We start from the raw sequence: 15,502 nt of genomic DNA on the forward strand, positions 1-15,502 counted from the left end.
AGTAGAAAGTTAAAAATCAAAAGCCCCTACCCAAGGTAATTTGCCTCTTCAATTATTACCAAAAATTATTCCAGGAGGTCTTATTTTATCATTTGCGAGCTGATTAATCTAATTTTTGCATTCGAGTCCTGATCCTGCTCACTGTCTGCTTTTGTATACAAGAATCCAGAGCATACAGTACAGAGGAGACTCCAAGAAAATTCCAGTTGACTGCTGCTGTACAGTGCTGTGTTTTTTTCAGGCTCATTTTAATCACTCACCTAAAAGGTTCTTTTCAGCTTAAATAATCCCTCTTTAAAGATGCTACAACTGACATCAGTAGCAAGCGGGCAGATATACCTTTGGCAGAGTTCTATCCACTGTAATGAAGTTTGTAAAAGGTAACCTAGTACATTTACCATTTAGCAGGGAACTTAATGCAGTTAAAACTAACGGGAAAATTGGCATCAAACTTTTAACTTCATTTACACAAAAACATTTATGATCCCAAGAACAATTTTTAACAGTCAGGGGAACTTTAATGGCAATTAGGATCACTGTTCATGTCTACTATACTTGCTGCTCCTAGCTACTGTGAGAATAGGAAATGATTTCCAGCATTGAGTACAAGGACAGTCGGCTAACACAACTTCTAATAAGGCTGTATTGAAAATATGTAACTGTCCAACCAATAAACATGACACAAATGATATCCCAGACTCTGTCCAGTATGTAAACTTATTTGTTCTTCACAAAATCTGCCTGATCTGGCAGCAGGAATTTAAAGGGGTAAATGCTAACAATCATGCCATGTCCTACCTCTCAGAAATGAGTGGTTTGCTTTGGACAGTTCTGCAACTTCTAAACCCCTCACTCACACCTATCATCCTATTACCTTGAATGTAACTCAGGAGGTATATAAAACTCCACTGATAACAATAATACTGGACTTGAGAAAATACAGAAAAATCACTCAGCTTTACAATTTCAAATATGGACAGTCTTATGTCCCAGGTCCCTGAATGCAAGTGGAAATCAACCTCTGGTTTATAAAGTGATTACTAAAGCTATACCCACACAATATTGAGTTGATGTTGATCAGTAGAAGGAAATCCCATTAAAAACTCATATTCTCAATAGCATTCCCTCCTTAAGACTCTTTGGCTGTTGAAATAATTTGCAGTTTGTGGCTCTCTTTGGTACTGAATACACAAACAGCTGAGGAAAAAGACAAAACTTACATCTACAATCAGTTATATAACTCAGACGTATTTATGAAACAAACATTTCTATGTTCTGAATAAATCTTTTAACACACTTATTCTCTTGCATAAGAATAAAGTCATCGCATACCCTTCAGAAAAATATTTACAAGCTTTAAAGTGCAAAATAGTTCTCACACACACACTGCCTAATACCATGTTCTCTACAACTCCATTTAAGAAGTCAATTCTCAGATCTCCATCACATTCAATCATTCAATGCCTTCAACTAGCTTTCTGTTGCCTTCTCCAATGTCATAGTAGGACAGTTATGGTCCACTGGAACTCCAAAGGCTAAAACTTTCAAAAAGGAAACAAGACATTCAGAAAACCCCTTCCCATTATATTTCAAAGTCTACCTGTTGGTTGCAGCTCTCTGCGTTAGCCTCCTTTGAAAAACCTCAGCCAAAACTGACAATCAATCTGAGCTAGAAGAGGGACTAAGGAAACAAGAGTCTTAGAGAATGGGATGTGCACTCTGCAAGGAAATGCGGTGTGCATGATCACAGATCTTAGTGCAATTCAAGATACACAAAGCTCAAGTCTTCAGCTTAGCTTTCCCACACCTATGTAGCAGCAATACAACTAAGAACAATCACATTGCCTTACCGTTTGTATAGGTTGAGACGGATGTGTGAGATTTCAAGCCCTGTTTCAATGTTTAAAGTACCTGAGAATTATGCAGATGACACGATTGGAGAGATTCATGAATATGTATGTATTTCAAATAAAATACATCAGCATGCTTCAAAAAAGTCCCCTCTACAAATGAAGCTAAAAACAAAACCCCCAAACAGCAAAGGCTGGGGAGTAATCATAATTCAAGATATGACACTGCTGAGGCAGGGGGAGAAGTCTGCACAACACAAAGCTGGAATTAAGATCTAAAGTAAGGAAGGAATGCTTGGGCATTTCTCTTGTTTGCAAGTAGAGAAAATATGATCTACAATTCTTTTAAAATAAAACTTAGTAAATTATCAATCCAAAACGAGGAGTCTTCCAATGAGTAAATGGAATAAACATTAGATACTACAGCACATTTGATAATGTGAAGTTTATAGATGATAAAACACATTTAGTAAACTAGCAGTGTTGTCAGAAACCTCCATTGTGTCATGCTATCGTAAACATCTTAGAGATGGATATTACCTAATTGGGGGTGGAGAGAAAGAATGTTCCTCTCCTTTTTTCTGTCTTACCTTTGATCAAAAACTCTTCATACAAATGCCATAAATGTGCTTCTAACAATTTGTTACAGAAATCTTTTTGAGATTTATCAACAAATTAAAGTGCTCTAAGCTGGTTGGTCTGTAAGAAAGAGGATCTGTCTTATAGAATAAACAAGATGTTATTTTGACTGAGACAACTGAGTGGAAATTCCTTAAAGATCAGTGAATATAAAAGTCAACATTGGCTGGAGATGAATCTGCCCCCAGTGCACTGCAAATCATCTTCGACAATTAGACACTTCAACAATCATCTTCAATGAATTACATCAGTACAGTCTTGTTTGGAACCTCACAGACTACAAATACGCCTTGGAACAGATATGTGTATGGGCCACACCAATTGCATTTGTAGCAAAAAAAAATCCTTATTGAAACCCATGGAATAATTACAGGCCCCAGATAAAAGTATCAAGAAGAGATGAAATTGTCTTAAGCTCCAAAAAACTGACAAGCTGGATCATTTAGAAAAAGAGAAGAACTAGAACAAGCTCTAACAGTAAGAGCAGCACACTATGGGAAAAGCCTGGTCCAATGCAAACAATTAAAGAAAATCCTAACAAGTTTAAACTCTGTCATCATTACACAACAATAATAAACGACAGCTAGGTCCCACATACTATATTTCCTGAATTTATGCTAAACTAAGCTAAGTTCATGATATCTGAACAATTCAAAACAGCAAGAAAGAAATTCACTAGTACATTAAATGAAGAACTCTGCAGCACTGAGACTCATCAGAAAGAAGAGAAAGGGCAAGCATTATTCTCTTCCCATCATCTGTATCACAGCATGTGGGGTGACAAGACACCCCAGTTACCAACTGCAGCAAGGATAAGTGGCTTTAAGGAAGCTTTCTTTAACTACTTCGATTTTATTTTTAGATAGTACTAAAATAAAGCAATAGATATTTTTAAAATCACCAAATAGTATGTAGAACATAAACAGATATTTGATATAATTAATTTGGACCCTGAAAGATATCACAGTCTTTATGCACGGTACCTTGTTGGACTCTGCTAAAAAGGCTTACACAACTACTCAAGGTTGATTACTTGTATGGACTGCAACTCTGCAGAACAAACAAGACAGATAAATTCTTACTGTGATCTATTCAGACCACAAATCTGTCCACAGATAATGCATTGCTGGGGTGAACCTGGTAAAAAATACTGTAAAAAGAGTAAAATACAGTCTAGAGCCCAACAAGATATAAGCTACAGTCATCCCACAGATGTCCATACAGATTGAAAACCTTACAATGAGACCCTGATTCAAAAATACTTTACAGAACTACCACTGCTCTGTCTCCCAACACATATTCTCCTCCTTATTCCCCACCCTTCATCCCCTACCTTATTCGCTCCCTCCATCATTGTAAATCTGGACACTAGGTCCCACCTCCTCTTCATTTTTACACCAGTGTAGCTCCAGTTACCCTACCTTGGCATACTACTCAAAGTACAACAGAGCTCTTTCACATCATCTGAGTAACTGCATATTGACCATCACCTCCAGAGAATTTTTACTGGTCTGTTAATTACAAAGTAATGTTTGCTCACTCCAGGGGTTTTCTGGGGGGGAGTGGCGTGGTTTTGGAGTTGATTTTTTGTTTTGGTTTGGCTTTGTTGTTTTTTTTTAATTCTTTAGCAGACTGTTCCTAAATACTTGACTATGGCTTGCACATCAAGGATGAGATCCAAAGCACTGCTAATTCTACAGCTGTCCACTGCAGTGACCTTGGGATTAAAAGTATCAAGATGGTGCCAAGGGAAGAGCTACAAATACCAGAGGCTACTCAACACAGGTCATGGAAGAAGTTAGTACAAGGACTTACACTAGGCATGTACCTGCTCCTTTCCTACAATCCTCTCATATCCCTACCTCACCAGCAATACAATACTCAGCTTTTTCCCTGCTCTTCAATATTTCCCCTAGCTTCTTTGCTGCAGTGGTCTCTTTGGTTCAATTTCTGACAACGACAGAGCATGTAAGCAGCAGAGACATGCTCACACTGATTGATTTGTTAGGGGGAAATTAAATACACTGTATGACTATCAATGTTAGGCTTGTATCTTTTTTCTCATTACAGTAACCCCTTCCCATGCCTGCCTGACAAATGGTGGGCCAAATGGTTTTGTGGCTTATTTGCCATCTCACATTTCTTATTTCTCAAACCAACAACCTTTCCCATTACATTCCACATCTATTTTCTTGGAAAAACTAAATCCCTCCTTACATTCCTGAAAACAAACTGATACAAATTGCAATACTCTACCAGGTCCTTTAACTTTCTCATCAATTTATAATGCACAAATTAATACCACCTTATTGTCTGAACATACATGTTCAAGGCTTCCCTAAGGCTAACACTCAAAGAACAGATTCTTCCTCCATAAGACACAGAGCCTTCAAGTATGTCCTGAAGCTCTTAACATGAGATCCTGCATGCCTACGGTACTCAGTAGCTCAGTGTGCTGCGAAGCACACTCACACTGTTCAAAGGCAGTTATGCTGTTGGAAGGCAAGTGCATACAGAGAGGATTGTGCTGACATGCATTTCCAAGCCCAACTGTTACACAGATACAGCCAATGCACCCTATTTCAGAAACAATACTGAAAAATTACAAAGAAAAGGAAACAGTTCTGTAGAATTGTTATTGCCTTTTCTTTTTTTTTTAATAAGGCTTTTCATTTTCATGGTTCTTGCTACCATCACGAGCCATCTCCTATACAAGCCAAGCACAAAAAATTATTTTACTGGATTTAGATTTTTTGCTTCATAATGACAGTCCTAATGTTGATAGGGTTATCAACATTATGGGCACAAGGCCAGTTGAGAATAAGGTGCCATTGTAATAAGCCCTACCCCTTCAGTGAGAGGTAGTAGTGCCCTGGAATACGCATCAATATTCTGTTGTGAACACTTATGCATCTGAATGTTTCACAATACTCATGATTGCAATATGGAAATATTTAACATTTGGTAAACTGAGGCAGAAGGCGGCCAATTCTCTGCTAAAGGAAGGAATCAAACTCCCACGTGCTGATACTAATGAGTGGACCATCCTTGTTTTCAGGACTGAAATGGACAAAATGGATGGGAGGAGAAAGCACCTATCACAAACGGATACCGAAATTACACTAAAAATTCAGGTCTCCTGAAATCCAGTTTATTGCCATTTAGGCTATACCAGGTATTGTACTAATACTCTCCTACTGAAATTAGGCTTGAAACAAAAATTTACCAAACAGAAATGGCTGATAATTAGGCAGAGAAGCCTCACCTGAATGAGATAGTGAGAACATAAACTGAGAAGCTCCAGCAGCTGCAAATGACTCCCAGCTGCTAGGACATCCTGTATCACCCCTGGTTCCAAGAGGATCTGTGAAGAAGAAAATGGAAGGTTTGTCATGTAGAATTCAGAGTACTTGTAGAAAATACTACAGGCCTTTGTTATTTCAGACATTTAAGTCAACATAAAGAAAGAGTACAATTAAGCATATAGAGAAGTCTTTGCAGGATGGGGACAGAGTTTTTAAAGTTCACCTGAACTGCCCAAAGGATTTTTAAGCAGATTTTCCTGTGAGAGTCCATAAGCCACATTACCCCCTAAATCCTTTAAAACTAAATGTATGTTATTTTTTAAAAAAGAGACTTTTCAAAATAACAGAACCTCTTTTTGTTATCCATATACCTGTATGCTTCCATATATACTGATGAATCAGGCCAACAGAATTGACTCAGAAGTCTCCACAGTTAATATTATTCATGCTTCTAAAAAATATACAGGCTAGGAACACCCTTCCCATTCTGCATGGTACCACTTCAAAATTTTCCTAACCATTGTCTTCATTTTACAGAGCAATGCTGTGAAGCCACAGAGTGAGTATGCTGATGGGGAAGTGCCAGAAAGGGCTTAGAAACCAAGACTGATTATTCTGTCACTTGCTCACATAAAACTCCTACTTATTTCAATTAAAATCACGCATAGGCAGCAGCCAGGATAATTGGGCCTCAGCTCCTAGCCTGCTGTCTTGGAGCCAGCTTGTCAGAGCATTCCTTTTCAGGGCACAGAAAAGTCTTTGGGAATACAGACAGTGGTCAACTTCTTATCAGCAATCACATCACAAACTATATTTAATTATAATATTAGTTTGGAGAAATGGTGCAACATCCAACAAAAGTCAGAAACGCATGAGAAAAAATAATTTTTCAAAGATACTCAGTTTATTCAGAGTTTTGTCCTTGTTGTATTTCCCCTGGCAACTTTGGTTTCACACCACACGAGGTCAGTCTCTCACTGCTCCACAGCAAATTAAAGCTTTTTTCAGATCCTTTTTCTTCTGCCCACACGATTTAGTTTTATCTCACAGCATCATTTATATGTCTCAAATGCAGTGGAATAAGGAGGATGGCAAACAAAAGGAAAGACACTCATCTGCATCTTTTACAGTTAAACTGTTTTTGAGGAAAATGAAAAAAAATGTATGCGTTTCTTCAAGTAAAACCACAAATTATCTCCAACATAATGCATATACTAGGAACAGGAGAGAAAGGGATTGATTCTTGTTTATATCAAGAACTCATTTACATTGAGTTCTGTCAGTGTATGACATGCTTAAGGCTTGTGCAAATCACTGTATATATTCATACTAGGTTTTAAGTGAACAAATATGTAATTTACATACTGTATAGAAGTTCTTTATCTAGCCAGAAAGACATGTAAGGATCTTAATGTAAATGAGAATCGGGCCCAGCACAATCCAGGTTTTTGGCTGGTGCTAATGAGGTTGCTATGCATGACAAGAGGTAGTTCAATAGAAAGCTAGAAAGGATTTCAGTTACAAAAATATCTCCAATAGGTATATTTAAAAAAAAGAGCAGCACCGTCAAATATTTTCAAGTGAGAACTCAAGGTCAGAATGACAAAGCAAGCTATTTTAGACTTTGCAGTGTTTGTTATTCAGACATCATTTACACTGAGGAAGTTGTCATCTGATGTCAAATTACTTACCAAGTGCCAGCCACCAGCTTAGCATTGTTAAAGACACAATATGAAGAGAACCAGAACCCTAAGCAGATTACTACCTTGTAGGCATAGATAAACTATATTTAACTGTGATAATATTAATGTATTTTAAAGCTACAGCAATCCATTTACAAATTATACTAGTAGCATTATGAGATGAGAAGTAGAACAAGAGGCAAGGAAGTGACTGGTTACTACCTAGAGGTGATACGCACAAAGTCAGCAACAAGAGTTCATTTCAAGGTGGCAGACATATTTCTTACATGTTTTTCTACTTCTTAAGGCTTTCCTATACCACGCAAGATTTATTCTGCTGAGATACCTTGGGAAACACAAAGGTGAATAAGTTAACTGAGGAAAGTCTATTTTGTCTCTTCCCAAGACTTTGCCTTAAATGGAACTATCTGAATTTTTATTCAATACTCATTTGGATATAGGCAAAAATACAAATTCATCCATGCTAAATGTTCACCATCAGCAAATTGCATGCTGGGCAAACCCACAAGAAAAGAGAACAATAAGTAAAGAAGGAAGAAAATACTGCAAGCCTTCCTTCTACTAAAACTGGGGTAATTCACAATTATTCCACATCTCTTAGCTTCTACACATTAATGCAATTACTTGATTTTTATTAATTACCAGCATAGCTGTTTGTATGCTATATAGGCCATCCATCTGAATCTTAACATTAAATGCACATAAATACCACCATATGCACACCACAAGTACACACAGTGACTGACTCTCCTCTGTTTGTCTAACCCTCAAAACAATAGCTCTGAGGTCTTCTGAGTGATGCTTATTGAAAATTAAGGAGGGGGAAACTAAGATCTACTTTGGATTCACACCTTCAAAATTCATCACAAATTACTAGTGTGAACACTAAAGAGAGAAGCTTAATCATTTTCCCTACTCCATCCTCAACCCAAGGGTTACAAGGCATAATTACCAGCGCAGAAACTTGGAGTAATTTGGAACTGTCAACTTCAGACAAAACTTTGCAATCTTCACCAGTGAAGGATGTGCCTTTGTATGACATGTGCCATCTTAAGACTGGTTTCTGTGCTATTTTTATATTAAGATTAATTAGATGCAATTCAGGTACTGCACCTGGCTGCATCCTGCAATCAATCCTCTATTCAATCCTTATTTCTGAGGGTTAATTTTCATTATGCTCTCAACTTTTCTCTGGCCCGTGATGCTACCCAAGAAAATCAGCTTAACCACCTTCTCCCTGTATAAAATGGGCAGATCTTGCAGATAGCCTGAGTAACTTATTGTCCCAAGCCACCAGGTCTGACGTACCGCTCATTTTCAGTCTGACCTCCTTTGCCAAGCTAATTTTCTCCTCCCCTACAATGACCACATTTTAAAACAGGAATCCTGTTCAAGGGAGCCATTTCACCCTCCATCATCCCACAAACCCTTCAGAGAGTGCACACTAAATCCAGTTCACTCCCTTTTGTGGGCAGATCAGTAGGCCAAGGGATAGAAAGGATGCAAAAATTTGGTGTTGCTTTGCAACAGAATGCCAAGTTCACAAGATCCAGAAAGGCAGATTACACAGTTTTTTTAGATCCGCATTTCCTAGACATACAATTTAAATCTATATGGAAATGCATCCATTTATGCTTCATTGATATATTGAGGAAAGCTGCTCTGCAAATGCAAGAATTAGAAACTTTCATAAATTAAACCTGAGTTTGTGAAGCACAATTCTGAGGCAGAAAATGGAATTCTATAATCAGCCCCATGGTCACAGATACACATGGTCCTGAACACCCTCCTGTACATCTACCCTCTGGGCAGCAGTTCTAAAACTGGAATTCATTCTCCCTTCCCCAACTCACCCTGCATCCCCTCCAACCCAGTACATTCTAGGGCACTGGGTAAGCGGCGAAAAGAATAACTGACATCACACATCTCGCCTCTTTCTTCAATCAGTTTTCTTTGGAAGACTTCTTGGCAGCAGAGCAACTAGCAGCTATGAATTCTTGGGCTAGGAGCAGTATTTGAACCACCATCCTTTCTCAAGGACAACGACTCATGCCTCACCTCCACACTGCCCAGACTGAGAACATCCTCCTACTCTTTTAATGCGTTCTGTCCCCCTACAACCAACAAACCAGTATAGGCCAACAAAAAAATTGTATGGTTGTAGCAAAGAGGGCAGTAATGGACAAAAGAGAGTGAGGAGGAAACTCCTTAAACTGTCCTTCCCAACAAAGAAAGTTACAGCCTGAGGGAGAAAGTAAGGTTCAGATTAACTATCACCTCTATGGAGAGTCACGAGGTTTATACCTGGAAAGAACAACTAGATCATTTAATCTATTCCCTGTACATTGCAGGCCATTATATTTTACCCAGACACTTTTAACGACACTAAACTAAAGCTACTTTAGGCCCAAGGATGCTAAACTCTATGCCCAGATAAAGAAGAGAGATTGAGGATGCACTTTTATCACCTTCATTCCAGCTACTCCTTTATACCCCTGTATTTCCTTCTCATTTCCATACAGCTGTTTGTGGGGCCCTGGAATAAGTGAGGTGCTGGCATGATTCACATTAAAAATAAACCAGCATTATGCTATAACAGTAAGGAAATATGTAATGTCATGTCAGAAAATTCTACAAAGTAAACCATATGGAATTTACGACAGAAAACAAGAAAAAAAAAACCCAACAAAAAATCCTAAGATTCCTGCCAGTCTGATGCAGAAGAAAATTCCTTCTCGACTCCACTTGCAGTGATCAGCATTTCAAACAAGACAGGCATCTAACAAAAGTACCACTTGTTCTTCCCCTCTGGAGACCATTCTGTGTGCTTCAGAGCAATCAAAAAACCTAACTTTTCTTTTAGAACAATTTAGACTGCATTTCACTCGCAACCAGTTAGCACTTCTGCCTGTCTCCCTGTTCATTCATGCTTCAGTTAAATCCTGAGCTCCTTGCATGTTGAGAAGTGCCGCTTCAAAAAAGTGTGAGCAGGGGAAGAATGTTCTAGCCCCCTGCAGGCAACTGCCCAAAGCCTGGCATGTAATGTTTGATAGCACTCATTACAAAACCCAGATGTCTCATTAGCCAATGCCAGAAGGAACCATGACCAGCCTTTCTCTGATATAAGTCATAATATTTTTCCAGAAAACTAAATGAAAGTCTGCGTAAAATGCACAGCATATAAATCATAGAATCATAGAATATATCAAGTTGGAAGACAACACCCGTAAGGATCATCGAGTCCAACTCCCAGCTCCTTGCAGGACAACCTAAAACTAAACTGTGTGACTAAAAGCATCATCCAGATGCTCCTTGAACTCTGACAGGCTTGGTGCCATGACCACTTTCCCAGGGAGCCTGTTCCAGTGACTGACCACCCTCTCAGTAAAGAACCTTTTCCTAACGTCCAGCCTGAACTTCGCCTGACGCAGCTTCATACCATTATGAAGTAAGTACCATTATTATAAGTAAATACCATTATTATAAGTAAGACTCCAAGCAAACTCACTATTTTTGGGGAAGACGTTTCATTACTTTGGTTACTTTCAGCTCTAGAAAAGCTGTGTCGTCCATATCTTGATACCTATCCAGAGCAAATAACATGAAACATTTAACTTTCTCTGCAATAAACTGCATAAACTGAGTTATTTAAGCTCTGTATTATTTTAAGCCTTCTGGGCACTCTGTAGCTAAACAGTGAACCTAACACCTAGTAGCTGTAACCTAGTGCTAGGCACAGAAACAAGATCATCCTCCTGATAGAAGTAAAAAAGGAAATGTCCAAAACTAAGTATCAAATTTGTATTTTTGGCTTTGAAATTGCATTGAAAAATAATGTCAAGTACAGTAAGACATAGTCCTGCTGTAATCAGTTTTCCATGACCTCGAAATGCTGCCCCTGGTAGAAAAGAACGAGGATAGTTGAAGTCACTTTTGCTAGGGACGCCAGGCAGTTTAACCGAACCCTATGATTCATTTTAATCAAAGGGCAACCAGTGGAACTGCTACACATGGGACTCAGGAGGTCACTTACCCAAGAAAATCAACCATCACAATATAGCTTTGCAATACACCTCACCCACAAGTAAGCTAGAAAGGATTAACAGAGTAAGAGGTGCTAAGATATTGACAGCTATCTTCACCCCAGTCTCAACTGAAAATGGCAGATGAAATACTGGTTGATCACTAGAAAAACTTTCACCATCAAATGAAGGGTGGATTTGATGACAGACAAAAGCCAAGATTCTATAAAGGAATCAAAGCAATTATCAGGAGAAATAGTTCTACATAAAAATATTTATTTCTATATTTCTGTACTATCCGAGAAGACCTTTCACTCTTTCATGGTTTTTTGTTAAAGAAATAACTAAGCGAAAGAACAATTTCACAAAGGAGCTGTAGATAATACTTTAACCATAGGTTTGTGTGCATGAATTTGAAAAATCACCAGATGGTACTCCTACCAGTTCATGAAACCTGTTTGGTAAAGGGATAATAGCTGTTACAGGTTGACAGTTTTTAAATTAACTGAATACAAGGTAAAGTTAGTAAATAAAGGCAGTAGTTAAATAGGACTCACATTGATAATGCATTAAAGTAATATTGAGAGCAACCCAAGCACATGAAATAACAATATATGTGAAAATACCATGAAGTTCTAGATTTGTAACTGGAATAATACACTGATATTACCTTTATTAAAGACTGCTGCTATGTTAGCATTTTGTGAGTAAAGGAAGATATGTTAAATATGCTAAGAAACAGAAAAAGTTTAAAGCCTATTTTTGAATCATTATAAATGCAACTTCACATGTGGCTTTCAAGAAAAGGAAACATTTCAACATTCTATAGGCAGAGTATAAGGTTGTGTTAATCCTGGGCTAAGAAGATACCACAGGATGAGTTACCCCAAAATTCGCTTTTGGAGAAAGAGCTGAACTTAAAACATCTCTTATATAAGGGTTGCCTCACTGATTCTTTCTTTTCAGCTTTGGTAATTCAGAATAATTTTATAGCTTTAAGACAACAACATAATTTCTATTACAACAGAAACAAAATATTATGGTTTAGAAAAAGAAAATAGACCAGTCAGTTAGGAACACAGGACTTGGTCAGGAAAACTTGGTATTAAGCCCTAATAAAGCTGCTGGTTTGCTGTGTTGTCTTTGGAAAGTTATTTTCTCCCAAAATAATTTCCTGTCTATGATGTAACAAAGGGTAGCGATTACTTGCTTTTGTAATGTGTTTTGAGGTCCGCAAATAAAATTCTATCTAAATGCAAAATATTTTGATTACCACAGACCAAAGACATAGGATAGAACATAATTACAAAGAAGAAAGATCCAAGTCAGCAAAGCATTTCCGTATACATAGGACTTCAACTGTGTATTTGTATTTTTGTTGAATTAGGATCACAACCATCTGCTGCAAATTAAATCCAGTGTTCTTGCACAATTCTTTTTTAAAACTATACTGCAGTGCCTGCCAGCTGATTCAAATTATGGTATCACTTATTACATATGTATGAGATCAACACAAACTATGTAGTTTGCTGGACCTAAATTTGAGGAGGAATGCAAGAGCCAAATCTAAAACGAGGAGCCTCAAAATTCAGTTCAAACCACTTACTCAGTCCCACAGCACTTACAGTTTACAAGAGCCTGTTTTCAGCACTGAAAATTTCCAGATACCCAAAGCTTTTCTTTTATTCAAAAGCACCTTTTCTTGTAATGAAGAGTGAATCGCCACCCAAATACACTGGCCTATTTAGGGGCTATCACATGTCTCCAAATGAGATTATATCTCTTGGTAACAGGAGTTAAAAACAAAAAAATAGTCAAAAAGAGCAGGCAACACTGCCCATGACTCTCTAACCCAGTGGTTAAGACTCTTACTTGGACAGAAGGAATTGTGAGCTCCAAACTCTACACCAAAAACTGTTTCTCTATATTAATAATGTAAAATATATAGTTCCTGTATTGATTGTACTTCACCCATCTCCCTTCCAATGCACATCTGACACTTGCAAAATGCCCCTGTAAGGAGGAAGTGTGAGTAATCTAGTCACTGAGACTCTGGCCTGGCCTTATTGCTGCCAGTTGTGAAGTAAAAGAAAGAATGACCTTAAAGGCCTTGTATGAAGAAAGGATATGTCAACTACAACAGGAAAAGAGAGTCAACTACAACAGGAAAAGAGAGTCAACTACAACAGGAAAAGAGTTGTATCTCTGAATTCTCAATGTGGGGATTACACGGTAAAATGCCTATGGCCAAGGGGGAACGTATTTAAGATGTTTTTTGCCAATGATTTCATTATTAGAGGATTACTGAGAGCCTACATGCATAGAACAAAACCAAATTCTGCTGCTATTTGTTAGTTTTTATTTATTTCTATACCAACATTTCTTTCTTTGTCATGATTAGGGATGATAGTAATGGATTAATTGAGTTGGAATTATGATATTGTTTATATTTAACTTGAGTTTTACAACAATCGTTTCTTCTGTTGAACAATCAATTTTCCCTTAAAATCAGAATATTTCCAGCAGTAATTACGATAAGGCACTGTCTGCCTAAGTAGACAGGAAGATGAAGTTCATATTTTAAGTCCACAAGCATATTTCAAATAAAAAAAAAAACCAAAAAAAAACCCCAAGCGCAGCATGGATGACAAGTTTCATTTCAGATTGCAATGTCATGTTAAAGATTAAATTTCTTAATTTTGATAACTTTCAAAAACTGGAGGCATCAAATATTGCTATCATGCAATATTAAATATTTCCACCAGATGTCTCCAATGTATTATTTTACACAGAGTTACATTTGAGTTACTACACTTGAAATGGAATGCAAGTTTAGCAAAATATTAAAGAAATAAAGAAAAAGCTGAAACTAAATATTTATCTGTTTAGACATGGATACCTTAGGACTGTCCCTAAATTGTTGTCAGTTCCACAGGGTTACCTAAAGAAACAGCAATTTTTTGGACTAACATTTTGGCCAAACAAGTTATAAAAAAACCAAACAAACAAACAAAAAAAGAGTTCATGGCTTCCACTTTTAAGAGGCACATCAGATCATATCTTGATACCTACACTTTCAGAGCAATGTAAGTTTGTAATTGGCATGAATGAGGTTTGGTTTACTAAGTATTTTGTTTGTTTTTTAAATCAGAAAGAGTTTGCAGACCCAAACTAAAGACGACTGTTTTCAGAACTCTCTGATATAAGCATGCAGTAATCCAGTTATTTATTAATAGCCTTTGTGGATTACTCCCACTCACTACCTTGAAACATTCACTCAGACTCTGTCAGCCTGAGTCAGAACATAAGCAATGCTCAATACATATAAACCCAGTGCCAGAAGAGAATTTCAAGGACAAAAGGGAAAATTCAACACTGCTAATTCTCAGACCTGCATATCACTGAGTTATGCTTCAAAGGCATCTTTATAAGAGAACTCCTACAGAATCCTTGTCATTTCCCTGTGCTTCAAAGTAGCACTTTGTGTACCTGGTAGACACGACAGAACAAACTTTGCCTTATAATTACTTACATATATGAGCAACTTTACATACAAGCGTATCTATATTTAAGTCCAGAAGCGCACTCATTTATTCAAATTAGATTATACCTGAAAATTAAAGACTCAAAAGTCTCTACAGGATCAAGGACAGAAGGCACATATTATTTACTAAGAAGCTGAGGATACTATCCTGGAAGCAATGTCGGGTGACAACAAGATTGTTGGCTTACATAAAAGCCAAATCCATCTTTTCAAGGTTCTCAACATAGTTTACACAGGTTTATTAGATTTTGAATTTTGCTGAAAGATAGGGGAGCATACCTCTATTCACAGCAGACAGGACGGGTCAGACAGAAATCAATTACAACCCATCTTCTCAAAAGATACTTCCATTAGCAACAACAGTTCTCTCTTTAGAATTATCGACTTATAGTTTCAAATGACTAAGATGATACAGGTGCTCAACAGCACAGGAAACATT

The 15,502-nt window shown here is 37.5% G+C and overlaps 1 protein-coding gene across 7 annotated transcripts in view; it reads right to left on the bottom strand.

Moving 5' to 3' along the window:
- Nucleotides 1-15,502, bottom strand: part of KLHL32 (kelch like family member 32) — a 131,925-nt gene that overhangs the window by 56,125 nt on the left and 60,298 nt on the right. For all 7 annotated transcript variants that reach the window (XR_008234304.1, XR_008234303.1, XM_052781469.1 and 4 more), the window contains one exon: nt 5,755-5,853. Coding sequence is in view for 5 of the 7 variants with exons in the window: in XM_052781469.1 (XP_052637429.1) it covers nt 5,755-5,853 (99 nt within the window). In the remaining 2 variants the exon portion in view is untranslated. The remainder of the gene's footprint in view (nt 1-5,754; nt 5,854-15,502) is intronic.

This window comes from Harpia harpyja, chromosome 3 (genome assembly GCF_026419915.1).
Source record: "Harpia harpyja isolate bHarHar1 chromosome 3, bHarHar1 primary haplotype, whole genome shotgun sequence".
Classification (NCBI taxonomy): Eukaryota; Metazoa; Chordata; class Aves; order Accipitriformes; family Accipitridae; genus Harpia; species Harpia harpyja.